Below are 17264 nucleotides of genomic sequence, written 5' to 3'. Positions count from 1 at the left end.
ATACTAGGATAACAATGCTGTCTGAATTCCTGGACAGATAGAACAAAATGTATTATAACAGCCTTGCAAAAATATTTAAAAATTTAACAGCTCAAGCACCAAATCTACCTGGCCACCTTTTACCGTGATTATGAGGATGGATGGATAGATAATAGTGGAATGAGGGGAAAAGGAAGGTATTTCACTCACCTGTTAACATTTTCCCCCTTCCCCGAGACAAGTGGGCAAACAGAATTTTGGAAGGCTGTAATAGTTATACCATCATATAGTAATTCAGTATTTTTATTGCAGACCCATATTTTCAGAGATTTGTTCGTGGGCCTTAAAAATAACTGATCCGAGCTAAAACTTGGTATAAGAGTTCAGATTTAAGAAGTTTTTTTATATTCTCATGTAATTCAGAAAAATGACCTGCTCTTTAAAAATTTCATGTACAGATTCGGTTTCCATTCTTCATGAGGGTATTTCAGGACAATAGGACATTCCACTTACAGAGTTAGATGGCTAACCTCTGTGCTCTTTCCAACTGGAATACTGCTACTGAAGCAATAGTATATCCATGATACAAAGCAGAAGCATTTATTTTGCCCCTTGGAGAACTTTACTTTACCAATGGCACATATATTTGCCTTGCAAGAGTATACTGTTAATTTTCAGTGACAAGAATATTTAAGAAGATAATCCATTTTACCCACTCAGATTCTGAGACTGTTTAAATACCTCACTCTGAGAGAGTTTAGTTAAAGTAGAAGGACTCAGCCTTGCAAGATTAGATTAAATTTAATCATATACTTTAAGAAGACTTTTAAAAATTTAATTCAGTTTCAACTTCTTATACCTCTTTCCTGAATTTTAATATGAGTAAAAACCTAGTAATTAGTGTGCTACTCATTGGCAGCTCAGGGGAAACAGCCACAGACTGCCTGTGTGACCTTGACAAGGAGACAATCTTTGTGCCTCAGGTGCCCATCTGTAAAACAGGAATAATAATCCTTCCCTTCCCCTGCAATTTATCTGTCTTGTTTATTTAGATGGCCAGCTCTTTGGGACAAGGACTGTCTCTTAGTATGCGTATGTTCAGTACCTTGCACAATGGAGCCCTAATCTTGATTGCAGATTTTAGGTATCAGTGTGCATGATTACACCTCTAGGAAGTCTATAGTTTTCTTTAATCAAATCCACTCACAGTACATATGGACTTTATATGTTAGCAAAATAGTTTAAATAAGTTTCATGCAGAGGGTTTTTTATTGATTTTATTTGGTGGGGAGGGGGGTAAATCTTCTCCAGCTCCATGCATTTCAGTTCCTCCCATCCCCTTCCTTCATCCTATGCTTAGGTCCTAAAATTAATGAAGTAAGTATCTTCAACTTTATTTTTGTGCAATTTCCTTTCAAATGACTCCCCTCAGATTAGACCAGTGGTACGTACCTCTGGTAGTACACAAAGATCTTCCAGGGGGTACATCAACTCATCTAGATATTTGCCTAGTTTTACAACAGGCTACATAAAAAGCACTAGTGAAGTCAGTGCAAACTAAAATTTCATACAATGACTTGTTTATACTGCTCTATTTACTATACGCCAAAATGTAAATACAATATTCATATTTTGATTGATTTATAAGCAAGTAAGCAATTTTTTCCAGTAATAGTGTGCTGTGACACTTTTGTATTTTTATGCCTGATTTTGTAAGCAAGTAGTTTTTAAGTGAGGTATAACTTGGGTGTACACAAGATCATTCAGCTCCTGAAAGGGGTACAGTAGTCTGGAAAAGTTGAGAGCCACTGGACGAGACAAGAACATTCGGTGGAAGTTTCTGATGAAATGATCAGCAAAGAAATAGTTACTTTATTTAGTAACTCCAACATAATTTAACAGCCACCTTGCAACATAAAATCTTGAACCATCTTACAAGCATTGATTACCAGTACAACATTGCTTTGAGGATAGTACTAAATTCATGTCAGAGGTAGAGAATATTAAGAAGAAATTAAGTGACTCGCCCAACACCATACAGCAAATAAAGGATAAAGCTAGGAACAGAAGCCAGATTTCCTGGCTACATGTCTTGTATTCTAATCCTAAAGGTTACCATGGAAGATTAAATTCTGCAGAAAATTTAGAAAATATAAAAGTCCACAGGGGAACCCCTAGATATACAGAATACACTGAAATTCCATTTGCAAAAGTTTCTAGTGCCCATAAAGTCGTAAATAAAAAAGGGAAAATCTTCTATAAGTCTCTAATTAAAAGCATAAAAATCCAAAAGATGGATAAAATGAGTACATACAAATATGTAGCACTTATATAATGTCTTATATCTTTGAAGTGCTTTGTGCATGTACTTATATAAATGACACAGATATAAGACATTTACGTTACAGAAAAACCACGTTCACATTAGAGCTAAACAAAATTTTCCTGAAGCCAGCCAAATTAGTACTTTGATACTGAGCACAATTAATCCTCCTTATGAGAGTTTAAACAGTACTCTCCCAGTCAGCCTTAAAATATTTGTTACAAAACAGAAATACAGGCAATTGTGATTGCAGTTATTAAACTTCATAAGGAGAATGCAGTACATGCGCATATTGTTACTGGATCAAAAACAAACATATTCCTTAAATCTGAATTTATTTCTCCCTTTCTCAGCCCAACATTGAAAATGGATGATGAAATGGACATTCCATGTCTGGCTTGTTGTAATAAAAGGGTGAAATCAAAGTAAATTAGTCTTTTTTCATAGAAGATATAAACAAGGCTGGTACAACTAGCACCTCAAAGGTACTACATTTATTTAAAAGAAACTTTTCATATTTAACCTTAACACTATTTGCTATGCAGTACGTAAAATTTAAAAACCTCACACTTACCTCAGCATTATAGAATTTTGTTTTTACATCTAGTGGTTTGAGAACCTGTTTGAAAAAAGAATACAGATTAAAAAGGGCTTTCTCAGATTTCTTTACCATTATTAAAAAAAAAAATACTGATTTAAACTGTTATTTCTTAGGTTCTTAAATACTGAGATATCTACTCAAATTATAAAAAAGTGTTTTTCTTTCTGATCTAGCAGGAAAGCAACGTATGTTAATGTAATGCATAAGAGTTAGCTCCTAGGATTCTTTCAGTTAAGAGACGCAGCACTACTCTTGTGTACAATTGCTTCTTCTTAGCTACATACTTCATTGCTTTGCTAAATGTATGAATAATTTGACAAGGTGTTGGAAAATGCTTTCATATAAGAAAAAGTCCTCTTACACTGGGAGAAAAATCTATTTTACGCAGTTGATCAGTCTCTTTAAAATAATGATACACTCTTCTTCACTATTCAAAAAAAGGGTTTTTTGTTTTGAAGAAACAAAAATGTGAAAGATTTGCATCAAATTTCCCCCAGAGTTTTACAGCAAATGCAGCTTGCCTAGGAACTCAAATACTAAGTATAAACAAAGCAATGAAATATCAGAGGTATGCAATTAACTAATCAAACAATTTCTGACTCAGCCTTCTAATTTAAAAAACAACTGTTACATCTGCAGTGGAGATTATTAGAAACAAGCTAACGAGCATTTTAACCACATAAAATGAGCCATTATATACACAATCCGAAGACACACTCCTCAATAAAAAAGATACAAATTACTAGTGCCAAAACCCACAAATGTTATGTAAATTTCATATCAAGTCATACACAGTTTGCATGAGAAGTTATATTTCGTCCTAGTTCACATCAGTTAACAAATTCAAGCGTAGAATTTATATCTGCTCTCGAATTGAGGCCAAAGAGAAGAAAAATATTTACTTCTTTTAAGCAGAGTTTTGAGAATTTTGTATTACATAAAACGTTTAAAAGAAACCAACCTTTCAATTGATATAGTTGTAACATTTAGTGATGTTATAAAATCAGCTAAAAATCCCAGAATTTATTCAGAAAATGGTCACAATCTAATTCTTTGCCAACACCATTATGTATAAACTGCTCTGAAATTATTCTTGTTTTCAAAGATTTCACCCGATTACCCCAGGGCTATCATCTTTCTCAGTACCCATAAATCTTAAGCCATGTGGGCTGCTTGCAAATTTCTCTACATAATATCCTACTTTTAGTATCTGAACACATGCAAACAGTAAAAAATGTGTTTTAAATTATCTATCTCCCTGAATTCCCTTATAATTCTCTCCACATACTGCTGCTTATAAGGACTCTGTATTACATAAATATACGTTCTACCATAAGTGCAATGTTTACACAAGAAAGCCTAGAGCCAACCCAGCTCAAACTCCTTATAGCAGAGTTACAAAACATAAAAGTACTGTATCACATCTGAAATTCCCAGGAATCTTGTAGGCATAGCCAATTAGTTTCAAAAAGAGGTCTTTCTATAAACCAGATAGCAACATAGCTCACAGATTATACCCATATATTTATGCTCATTAAAATATCCTAGGATCATGTCAGGGCATTCTAATACATATTAAAAAATATCACACTGATTATTAAACTATTTTTATACAGTAAAGTCATCATGCTACCTTCTGTTTTAGGGTGCTCTTCAATATCTCAAGCTTTGGATACTGAGAAATGTGCCTGTTTCTTGAGCCTTATATACACTGTTGGAACACAGATAAAAACCTTTAACTATTGAACTATCACTGCTTCTCATAATATGTCTTGGGAGCAATTAATTCCTCAAATTATTCCACATGTTCCTAATGAAACCCTAAAGACGCCCCTGTCAACAGCAGAAGTTAGGTGAAGTTGGTGTTTCTGCAGCATTACAAGTTTCTACCATCTCTTCACAATCATAAAATATTATCTCTATATATCGTGTGTCCTACAAGGCCTGAGGAGCACATTTAAATTCCAAGCTGGCTGTTCATTTTGATGGGTATATCATATGTAAAGCAAATAGTGTGTGGCTTTTTAATGTTTGTATTTTTGATATTTATATTTTTAATTGAGGTATGTGATCTGATTGCTGTGTATAAAATAGCTGTGATTATGTGTGACTATTAAAACTTAAGAATGTATTTTAGTCACCAATAGATATGTAACAGTTGTGTGCATTTAAATGATGAAAAATTACATACAGCTGATATTTCACTACCTTGTTTGCAGATTCCCCTCTCTTTACTGTAAAATGTTTTCTTTTATGCAAATGTTGGACAATTTCCCCTTTCCCTCCATCTAAAAATCCCAAAATATTGGACAATAGAGGAATGTTTTATTATTTACAGTAGCTGACTACCTATTTTCATTTTCTTTGTTTTCTTCTATCCTGGAAGGCTGGTTTTGGCATCAAGACCTCTTCCTATTCTACTTTATTTAACAATCAATAAACACCTGTCAAAGTTTTTCTGCACAAATTTTATTCATCTTAAAAATACAGTAACTCTCAGAGAGCCAGAAAATGACAGACAGAAAAGACCTATGAGGTAATTACTACATTTCCAGCAACCAGTCAGTTTTATTTCTTTCAATATATTTACCAGTCCTATTTTAAATGACTGAGGTGAATGAGCTTGCACCAGTTTCTTCAGACTATTTCAAAAGATAAAAGGTCTTATTGTTAAGACATTAATCTTACTCTCTAAGAGAAAATTTCCTTCATTTAAGATAATCTCATTATATCATGTATATGGTGTCTTGGCCACCCTAAATAGTTCCTCTCCAGTCTTAGGTCCTGATCCTACAATCAATTCCAGATTCAAAACAAGCCCATATTTGTCTGACTGTATGATCAGGTCCATACTGTTCACATCCTTCAATTATCTGTAGTTATTGTATCCCTCTTTAGTCATGGATGGCCAAAATATGCCTCATTCTTTCAAATATTTCCTCATAGTTCCCCTACAAAAAAAACCCCACAGCACACCAATGTGTTCCAATGATCCCTCTCTTTTTTGCAATTAACAGACAGACATTGATAATTTGGGTTGGGGTTCGAAATGTGGTTGTTTTCAACCAATCACGGTAATAACAGGTCCATGAAAAACAAAAACAAAAATAAGGGAAAGAGTTCACTATTTGTCAATGGAAAGAGTACACATTTAATATATTATAGGCTGGGTAGCCTATTATTAAAGTTGCCCGATATTTCTCATTTTAACACATTCTTTTCAGTTAGTTATAACTTTTCCAAACTTTAACCATTCAACGTGAAATATTAGATGGTGGGTTTCTTCTTCAGGCAGAATTTTTTCTGGAAAATTTTACCAAAAAGGTTTCAGCCATTTCCAAGACTAAGTTAGAGAAAAATATGTTATTTTTCCCCATGTTCAAAAATATCAACGACGTTTGGAGCAGGGGACTTGAAATCCAAATTTAGAAAAGTTATCTTTGAAAAAAAAGTGCAGTTTTCACATGATCAATGGAGACTTCTTAGCAGCTAAGATCTCAGAAGATTCTGTCCACAGTGGACACGTTCCTGCCTGGGGTGGAGCAGGATGTTCCCTGTAATTGCAGCTCTGGGTTGTCCCAGGCCATGCCACGCTAGGCCAGGCCCATGCCCCTATGCTAAATGCAGGCAGCCTCTCACTCCTGTGCTCTCAACAACACCCCTCCTGGCACTCAGGCAATGACGAAGAGAAAGCTGCCCAGTTTGTATCCAAAAGGGTCCAGAGCCTTCTGGGAGGTGAGCCAGAGTAGATTTAGACAAGGACCTGGAGGGACTGGGGGAAGTCAAGGGGAGGGAGCACTGAGATTGGGAATTGGGACTGGAGGAAGACAGGGACTGGCTGGGCAAGGAGATTAGGAATGGGAGCCAGGGAGGGAAACAGTGGGGGACTGAAATCGGACAAAGAACCAGAGAGAGACTGGGACTAGTAATCAGTGGCGCAAGTGGAAGGAGAGAGAGATATCAATCTAATGAGGAACCAGGATGGAGGGCAAGGAGGAATGGGACTGGTTGGACAAGGAGACTGAGACAAAGCTGGAGTGGCGGGAGACGCTGAGATTGAATTAGGAACAGAGAAATGAAACCAGTAGAGAGAGAACATGGGTGTGGGGTAGAGAAGAGACTTGACAAGGGCTGGGAGGAGGGGAGACTGGCTGGGCAAGGAGTCTGGGAACAAGAAGTGGGGTGGGGGAAGGGGTGGGAATGGGTGGGCAAAGAGACCAGGACTGGGACGGAAAGCCAGAGGACTGGAAATTGGGCTGGGCAGACAAGGAAAATGGGACTGGGGAAGAGAGAGGACTGGGACATGTTGGAGGGGATGGGACAGAAGGGGTCAGAATTTAGGGGAAATAGGCAGAAGAGTCTGTGCTCACTACAGTCCTCCACAGCGTGGAATGGAACCCAAGATTCCTGAATCTTACCATTCCCCTCCTGTCAGCAAATATCTGTGAAACACACTGGCAAAGTATCTCATGTTCCTCTAGTGCTAGCCCACATGGAGGATGACAACTTACTACAGTAACTCACTTAAAATCGCCCCGGTTAACGTTGTTTTGTTGTTAGGTTGCTAATCAATTAGGGAACATGCTTGTTTAAAGTTGTGCAATGCTCCCTTATAACGGTGTTTGGCAGCCACCTGCTTTGTCCACTGCTTGCAGGAAGAGCAGGCCGTAGCAGCTAGCTGGTGGGGGCTTGGAACCAGGGTGGGCCAGCAGCCCCCCTATCAGCTCCCCGAAGTTCCCTGTGCGGAGGCTGCCCTCTGCCTTGGAGCTGCTCCCTGAGCCTGCTGCTTGCTGTGTGGGAGGACGAGGGGGCTAATGTCAAGGTATTACCCTCCCCCCTGCTCCTGCACCCCGCTTACCCAATCTTCCATAGAGCAGGGGGGACATACCACAAGGCTCAGGATGGAGGGAGCTTCCTGGCAGCAGCTGCGGCCTCAGCTTGCTGATCTACTTAACAAGGCCCTGTACTTAAGATTGGGGTCAGCGTACTTAAAGGGGAAATGCACATCTCTCTCTCTCCTCACACACGTGGTGTGTGTCTCTGTCTGCCATGCTGTCTCCCCTCTCTCCATTCGTGCTGCCTTGTAGAGTGTGAGGCTACATTAATAACAATGAGTTAACCCTTGAGGGCTCATCCAAATGCTAGTTCATCATTTAACAGTAGGGCATTCCCTGGGAAATATCCCACCCTCTGACTTCACCACCTCAACCAAGCTTCACAATCACCATCGCTGTGTACCAGTATTAAATTCTTTGTTTCAAACTTATACTGTGTGTGTGTGTGTGAAGTCGCATTTTTCAGGAACATAACTACAACGTTAAGTAAAAAGTTACTGTACTATCTGTTACTCCATCAGCTCAAGTGGCATAGGTCCGTGTGGCGGAATGACCCATTTGTTTTTTGCCAGTTTCTTTTTATTTAAAAAAAAAAGAATGGCAAAAGAACATTATTCAGGTATTAAAGTTAAGCACTCTAAAGTTAGGAAATGCCAGAATTAAATTTGCCAGTGCAACCTTAATTTGGCATTTCTTAACTACTGAGTGCTGGACTTTGCAACCTTAGCAATGTTCTTTTGACATTCTTTTTTTTTTTTTTTTCCTTTTAAACATAGAATCATAGGACTGGAAGAGACCTTGAGAGGTCATCTAGTCTAGTCCTCTGCACTCATGGCAGGGGGAATAACTAGTATCTAAACCAGGAGTGGGCAAACTACAGCCCGCGGGCCACATCCGGCCCTCTAGCCAGTTTAATCCGGCCCTCGAGCTCCTGCTGGTGAGCGGGGTCTGGGGCTTGCCCTGCTCCCGCGCTCCAGCCGGAGACTGGGGTTGGAGGCCACTCTGTGCGCCCATGCCAAGCTCCCAGAAGCAGCAGCATGTCCCCCCTCCGGCTCCTACGTTTAGGGGCAGCCAGGGGACTCCGTGTGCTGTCCTCGCCCCAAGCGCCACCCCCGCAGCTCCCATTGGCCAGGAACTGCAGCTAATGGGAGCTGCAGGGGCGGTGCCTGTGGATGGTGCAGCACACAGAGCTGCCTGGCCGCACATATGCATAGGAGCTGGAGGAGGGACATGCCACTGCTTCCAGGAGCTGCTTGAGGTAAGAGCTGCCTAGAGCCTGCACCCCTGACCCCCTCCCCCAGCCCAGAGCCCCCTTCTCCCCCGCACCCTGAACTCCTCATTTCTGGCCCCACCCCAGAGTCCGCACCACCAGCCAGAGCCCTCAACCCCCTCCTGCACCCCAGCCCCAATTTCGTGGCCCACCATACAATTTCCATACCCAGATGTGGCCCTCGGGCCAAAAAGTTTGCCCACCCCTGATCTAGACTATTCCTGACAAGTGTTTGTCTAACCTGCTCTTAAAAATCTCCAATGATGGGAGATTCCACAACCTCCCTAGGCAATTTATTCCAGTGCTTAACCACCCTGACAGTTAGGAATTTTTTCCTCATGTCCAACCTAAACCTCCCTTGCTGCAATTTAAACCCATTGCTTCTTGTCCTATCCTCAGAGGTTAAGAAAAACAATTTTTCTCCCTCCTCCTTGTAACAAGCTTTTATGTACTTGAAAACAGAGGAAATTACATTTAAAAAAACAAAAAAAACTGAAAAAATTCTAAAAGGTGGGACAATACTGAACTCCATCACCCATAAAAAAAAAATCTGTATCTCATAGCACTGAATATTTTTCCGCATTTGTTAAATGTCTTATAAAAAGCAAGTTCTACAACACTATATACCACCCCTAAAGACACAAAATAATCTGTTTAACATAAGTCTATTTTCAATAAAAAAGCGAATATATTTTTTAGATTTCAAGTGCTGCAAGTAAACAAACAGTACCTATTAGCTACAGACACTGCATATTCTTATATACAGTACCTGGAATTTGAAGAACTTTCTGAAGTACATCTTCTCTCCTGTCTGTGTAGTATAACTTACTGCACATACTAAGCTGAAAGAGACAGGCATTTTAATAGTTTTGAACAATTTTCAATCTTTTGTTTGTACTTAAGAAGAACCAGAACAATGCATGTCTGCAATGCTTTCATGTAAGCTTTACCATACTTGCTATGATTAAAAATAAAGGCAATTTAGATTTCCGTCAGTGGCATGCTAGTCTTTTGCTATATAAAAAATTTCAGGGATATGTGTAAGAAAATGCATAAGTCAGGAGGAGATATAAAATCTTACATGTGTGTTCCTATTTCCTTTACTTCATGGTGAATAACATCATCAATGCAACAGTCAGATTTAAGTTCTGCCACTGCAGCACTGGAAGCTGAAAGGTTTAATCGCTGAGAACTTGTTTGAAGATCAGCCTTGGAATTGAAAAACAACACAGGTTAGAATGCTTTCAAGTCAGCAGTGTGTCTAAAGAGCAAAGCATTACAAAAAAACCAAAACATACCTTGTGAGGCACTACATTTAATTCAAATAATCTACAGAATACTATGAAAGCCAGATGACCAGAAATGAATTTGCTTTTTAAAGCCTTTTTTAAAAAAATCTGTCTACAGACACAGGCACATACATTTCATGTTGTTTTTTTAATTAATTGGAATGTAAAAGACAACTAATGCAATATTTGCAGCAACATTAATGTATGAGAATAACCTGTGGAGCCTGCAAGCAATGACAATTTTGCCTGAATTAGGACAGCAAGCCCATACTGTATTAAGAGTGACTTATTCAAACCCCAGTGAGTAAATTTTATGTTACATCTGTTCCATACTTGTCTAATAAGTGCAGTATTGAAAAGGGACCCAAAAAAAGGGTGTGGGGGGAGAGAAGAGAAGCACTACATACTAGATCTTAGTTACCATTTCTCTTTATGGCCCAACAGTTTTTGCTTTGCAGCATAATTAGATCCATGGCATGAACAGTGTGTTATAGTACAGGAGGTTTTTTTCCCCTTAAATGCTGATAAATAAAAAGGTTGGCAATGTGTGATTACCAGAACACACATTTTATTTGGTTGTAGATTGACTAAATGCATTTGTATCTGCAATAGAACTAATATTATATTTTTATTTATATATAGATATATATTTTCAAAGCCAAGGATAATATTCAGTACACATACAGAAGGTCTACTTCTGTATGGCCTTGGCTCACAGCACTGCCACTGGCTTCAGAAAAAGAGTTCCACGATTTAGATTTTAGCCCATTTTTGTTCAATATGAGAGCACTTATTACTTGCTGAGGTTATACTCGTTTGAAGTGGACTTTCCATTTGACATACGCTGTATATATATATATATATATATTCATAGATTCCAAGGCCAGAAGGGACCATTGTGATCATCTACTCTGACTTCCTGTATAGCACAGGCCACAGAACTTCGCCAAAATAATTCCCAGAGCATGTCTTTTAGAGAAACATCCAATTTTGATTTAAAAATTGCTAGTAATGGAGAATCATTACTAACCTTGCTAAGTGTGTTAAGTATATATTGTTGCCCCTTTTGACCAGAGCAGCTGGCCAAATATTTAGGGTCTAGTGCACCACTTCAGTTAGGAAAAGAAATGGTGACAGTCAGATATTTCTTTAATGAAGTTTTGTTTATGTACAAAGTCTCATGTCTCTGAATGTAGAAGCAATCAAACAGAAGGAAACAGATTCTTTTGCTCACATCACCAAGAGCACTCTTTTCAGCCTACCCTCCTGACCCAAAAACCTCTCCCCAGGTTTCTTCCAGGCTCTGCTTTTGTGCTTTCAGTCGATCCTTCCAGCTTTCTCCCTCTCTGTCTTTTGACTGTTCTGCCTACTCTCCCACTCCTGAAAACAATATTCAGCAAAAGCTCCTTGGTGGAAACACATACTCCTCTTGTCTTTGGTGGGGGCTTATGTTTACAGCTATGTTAACTGAAGGGTGAGTTCACATCTATCAATCTCAATGGAGGTTATAACTCAACCCACAACAAGATTTCATCCAGCTAATTATTGCACACACTAAGATGAAAGAGACAGGCATTTTAATAATTTTGAACCATTTTTGATCTTTCATCTATACTTAAGAAATAGAATAATGCATTTCTGCAATGCTTCTATGAAAGCTTTTCCATACTTGCTATGGTTAAAAATAGAGACAATTTAGATTTCAGTCAGTGGCATACTAGTCTTTGGCTATGTAAATAATTTCAGAGGTATGTATGCTTTAATTGGGACAGTCTTTGAGGACCATTCAGAAGCTAGAGCTAGTGCAGAATACAGTTCCTGCTGGTCTTAGCTGTGAAAATCATGCTACGCTAATACTACAAAGACCTTCTTCCCATTTGCTTCTGGATGCAATCCTAACTTGATTTTGTCCTCTAAAACTCTTTACGATTTCATTCCAGACTACCTGAGGATTTTTTTTTTCCTGTGCTGGGAAACCTTTTAATGGTTATTTCTTAATACCTGCTGTGTATTACGTTAAAAATGCACCAGATACTGTGGATTTGACACATTTTATAAATCCAATAAATAGATATATCTTTTCACATACCTTTACCAATATGTCCTTGACAACTTGATTACTGTCATTATGTACACTAATGTAACTGGAAAAGGTCTCTCCCAGAAATATATTTCTGTTCAAAGAAAATAGTACTTTTTAACAATGTAATTCTCAACAAGTCGACCCACTGAAATCCATTAGAGTCCATCTTTAATTTTTGTAAATATTTTATTTTAAAATTCTACAACGATGTGGTCTATGCTATGACCAGTTCAGTTCCATCAGTGCTAGCAATATCAAGAATCTGATCATAGATGGGCCACTGGCATTTTAAAAACTGTCTCATCTAACCCTGCTCAGAACATGTCTAATTGACACTGTGCTCTAATTACTGACAGCAACCACTCTTTACTCTAGGAATCCCAACGTTGTTGCCATTAACGGAGCTGAACCAGGCGTGGGAATAGTGGGAAATTTTGCAGTGCCTGTTGTAATCAAGTCCAATGGGACTGCACGTATGAATAAAGTTACTCACATAGGTAAGTGTCTGGAAAACCAGGATCTAAAAATACCCTGGCAATTTCCTAGTATACACAATTTTTTAAAGTTTAACTATCAGAAAAAAAAATTAAAAAATGATCAAGTCAGATTCCTACTTAAAAAAATCTCAGTGATAGTTGTTAAACTAAAGTCCCAGTCCTGCAACAAGATATACAGAGGTGGTCCCTTAAAACCTTAAATGTAAGTGCACTACATCAGTTTAAAGTGAGGCTTACACCGGTACAACTTAATATAGTAAACACAGGAGTAAACTGTTGGCATAAATCCTGCTTATCATTGGTGCATCATATCTTAGGGATCTGTACATGAATGTAAATTTCTCTAATGCAGACACATTACTAAGGGACTGTCTGCTATAAAGGGTTACATTTCACCTGGAAGTTAAAAATTGCTGCACACACTGCAGGGCACTATGCAGTACCGTGCTGTCTATGGTCTCTCCTAGACCCTACTACACACAGAGGCAGGTACGTATTGCAGAGACAGTCACTGAATACATTCAGGCTATGTTGCACCAGTATCAATACTGTGTGTTTATACTCGATAAATAATTTCCTGTTATTAATGAAACAAACAAGTTATCCTTAGTCATCTCCAAAATACTGCAATGTGTATTTGTAAAAAAAGGAAAGGGTGCTAATAAGCACAAATAATCCAAGTTCCAGGATTCATCTAGCAATAATCTTCATACCTTACAGTTGCATATTCAATTCTTACCCAAAGTTCTGAGGCAAAGTCAACATTTCTCCTAGCATTAAAGTTTCTGCTCCTTTTACGGTGGAAGGGTCATCTTTCATGAGTTGATTCAACAGATCTCCTGTAATAATATATAATGGCATAGGTCAAAAACATTTGCATAAACTAGATCCTTGTCTACATACAAATGACATGTTTCCTTTCCATGTATTTGGAAATTGATAATACAGTGCTGCTTTTGAATGTTATTGATATTATGGCTTAGTTTAAATTATTTTTCTTTAGTGACCCCACAATAAAGGGCAGACTGAATAGTTTCATGTTAAACTCTTTATTGCTTCTTGAATTACACTCATGCTAAATTCTAAGCATTAGTAGAGTTTGGTTTAGTTCTTGAATAGGGTGTGCAGATTAGGAACTTTGTGATTTTGTAAAATTAAGTTTTAAATAAAAGGGCACCTGCATACGAGGAAACCTTAAGTACAGCTTTTGCTGTTGCAAAAGCTATCAATCATTATACACTGAACTTAGTACTGCTCACTCTTCCATATTAGGCATAAGCAACAGTTTATCTGCTATATATAATTCAGCAACAAGATAATCTTTCAATCTTACATAAAATACCATGCTTCCTTCAAGAATGAAAAGCAAGCAAAACTGGATTTTGGCTGAATAGCTATTGACAAATTAAAAAAAAAATCTGGGTGACCAAGGCTTTGAGAACTGACTTGTCTATGCCATATTTTCCTTACTGAGGTAATACAAGTTGGGTGGAATTTTCAAAAGCATTCAATGTTGGTCTAACTCTACTCCTCTTAACACAGTGAGAATTTCTGAAAATTCCACCTTTTGTGTTTAATGATTCAGTCAACACAGAAGGGCTCAATCCCAAAGACATATCTCCAGATAAACATTAACCTCAATGGAAATTCTTCCTGCATAAGACCAACTGCACAGCATATCAGAAATAGCTGACCCATTTATCCTTCTTTACTTTACTCTATCTACGTTCTTATACAATTTTCTTTATTTTGCCTTTTTATCCTGATACGTGTTTTTTGAAGCTACATTGCCATTGCACTGGAAGATGGGGAAAGAAGAATGTCAGTTGCTGGGATGGGGAGGGGAAAAATATTTAGGCTGCACAGCACCTCTCTCTCCACCTTGGCTGGCCTCTAGAATATAGTCAGTATCTGGGGAGAACACAGCAATTTCAAGGGGAAACTTGGAATGCTGTGCTAGCACCAACAGACAAGGAAATTCATCAGACAACAAGTCCTGTAAAATCATTGTCAATTACCCATTGAAATAAGGTGCTGGGTAAACTAATGGCTGTAATGAGGGAGTGTCATAAATGTAAGGGGAAGTGTAAACACCTTTAAAATCCCTCCTGGCCAGAGGAAAAACCCTTTCACCTGTAAAGGGTTAAGAAGCTAGGATAACCTCGCTGGCACCTGACCAAAATGACCAATGAGGAGACAAGATACTTTCAAAGCTGGAGGGGGGAGAAACAAAGGCTCTCTCTGTCTGTGTGATACTTTTGCCGGGAACAGAAAAGGAACGGAGTCTTAGAACTTAGCAAGTAATTTAGCTAGATATGTGTTAGATTCTGTTCTGTTTAAATGGCTGATAAAATAAGCTGTGCTGAATGGAATGGATATTCCTGTTTTTCTGTCTTTTTGTAACTTAAGGTTTTGCCTAGAGGGATTCTCTATGTTTTGAATCGGATTACCCTGTAAGGTATTTACCATCCTGATTTTACAGAGGTGATTCTTTTACTTTTTTTCTTCAATTAAAATTCTTCTTTTAAGAACCTGATTGCTTTTTCATTGTTCTTAAGATCCAAGGGTTTGGGTCTGTGTTCACCTATGCAAATTGGTGAGGATTTTTATGAAGCCTTCCCCAGGAAAGGGGGTGTACGGTTTGGGGACGATTTTGGGGGGAAAGGCGTTTCCAAGCGGGCTCTTTCCCGGTTATATATCTGTTAGACGATTGGTGGTGGAAGCAATAAAGTCCAAGGGCAAAAGGAAAATAGTTTGTACCTTGGGGAAGTTTTAACCTAAGCTGGTAAAAATAAGCTTAGGGGGTTTTCATGCAGGTCCCCACATCTGTACCCTAGAGTTCAGAGTGGGGAAGGAACCTTGACAGGGAGTAATACAGAATGCCATGTCTCCAGATATGCACGGTAATTCCATGCTTCTATTTTCTCCCCAGTGTGTACTTGATTGTCTGAAACCTTCCCTCCACATACAATCATCTCAAAACAACAAAAACAGCATCCACTGGATGATTTTTCTAATTCCTTAGATTTTGAGGGAACATGTTTACAGGTTGTTCACCAAGCTTCCAAAGCCTTGGGGTGAGAACTGTGGTGGTGATTTGCTATTTTCTATGGCTTTTACAGGGGGAATGTTTACTTCATGTAATACATTATAACCTCTATGACTGCAGAGGTGTGGTGTAGAAGTTTCAGTTGCTCATTTGGGACTGCTTTAATCCTTTTTGCTTTTGTGTGCCATGATGAAACTCCAACTTATGTTGCTTACTAAATTAGTATAAACGTTCTCAGATGTTCTTGCCTTTCTAGTACCATCCACCTTTTTCATCCTTTTTTGTGTTATGTATTCATTAGATTGTAACTCCTCAGGGGATGAATCTGCTTTTCTTTTTAAAAATGTGTTAAGTACAGTACAATGAACACCTCTGGTGATATATAAATAATAATGAATTAATTATCAAGAGATCATCATATACCTGGCAAGTCTCTCTCTTCACAGGTCACTGGAATATTGGTGAATAATGTAGGCTTGGTTAACCTCATCACTGTGAATTCAGAAAGGAAAGGAAAAGTTAGTAAGCAAACAGTATTTAAAAGATCCAAAAATATTTCGTAGTTTTAGTAAAAAAAACCCCACCACCATATTTTTAATTTTCTTGTTTTGAAGTCAGTTTGAAAGGGGGTGATACAACCAATCACATTACCTGCACTTCCTAGTGAATATTTTTGGTCAGTATGGAGTTAAAGTTTAATAGGGATCTAGGTCATTGCATACAATTGATTTCTTGCCGTCACAAACTTTAAATGAGCCTTGCAAAACTATCATGAAAATGTAATGGCCTAGGCACAAACTCTACACTACAATAATGAAAAAACAAAATGAATGAGATTTTACTCACCTGTCAAACAAACCAAACAATCTTGCCCTAGGAAAGGGGACAAGTAGAATTTTGCAAGGCTGATCTAAACCATCTTACTCAAATTATGTAGCCTCATCTATATCATGGTGTCTGGGATTTATCCTCAAGAGAGATTATTTTCCAGATGGAGAATAGGAAAAAAAACAAAAACAACCCCACCCCACCCCCCAAAACAACAACAACAAACACACACAGGTCCTGATTCTGCAAACATTTGCACATGACAGTAATCCCATTGAGTTCTATTGCATACATGTTTGCAAGATCAGGACCATTTTCTGCAAACTGCTTTGAAGATGTAAAATTCTAGACAAAGGCTCAGTATTTTTTTTAAATGCATATGAATAAAATTATTTGCTGGGACCAACATTTGCAGTTCGTCTGTGCAAACCAGTGTTCCCCACATTTACAATATTTTTGGTTAAGCTTTACCTCTAATACTAAGTGTAACAAGACTCACAAGATTAAACA

The 17264-nt window shown here is 38.2% G+C and overlaps 1 protein-coding gene across 4 annotated transcripts in view; it reads right to left on the bottom strand.

Moving 5' to 3' along the window:
* TRAPPC13 (trafficking protein particle complex subunit 13) overlaps positions 1-17264 on the bottom strand; it is a 43796-nt gene that overhangs the window by 13142 nt on the left and 13390 nt on the right. For all 4 annotated transcript variants that reach the window (XM_048851904.2, XM_075128501.1, XM_075128503.1 and 1 more), the window contains exons 2-7: positions 16350-16418; positions 13617-13716; positions 12387-12471; positions 10090-10217; positions 9778-9850; positions 2877-2921 (exon numbers count right to left, since the gene is read on the bottom strand). In XM_048851904.2, the coding sequence (XP_048707861.1) occupies positions 2877-2921; positions 9778-9850; positions 10090-10217; positions 12387-12471; positions 13617-13716; positions 16350-16418 (500 nt within the window). The remainder of the gene's footprint in view (positions 1-2876; positions 2922-9777; positions 9851-10089; positions 10218-12386; positions 12472-13616; positions 13717-16349; positions 16419-17264) is intronic.

This window comes from Caretta caretta, chromosome 5, assembly GCF_965140235.1.
Source record: "Caretta caretta isolate rCarCar2 chromosome 5, rCarCar1.hap1, whole genome shotgun sequence".
NCBI lineage: Eukaryota > Metazoa > Chordata > Testudines > Cheloniidae > Caretta > Caretta caretta.
This window is presented reverse-complemented; position numbering and strand designations above follow the sequence as displayed.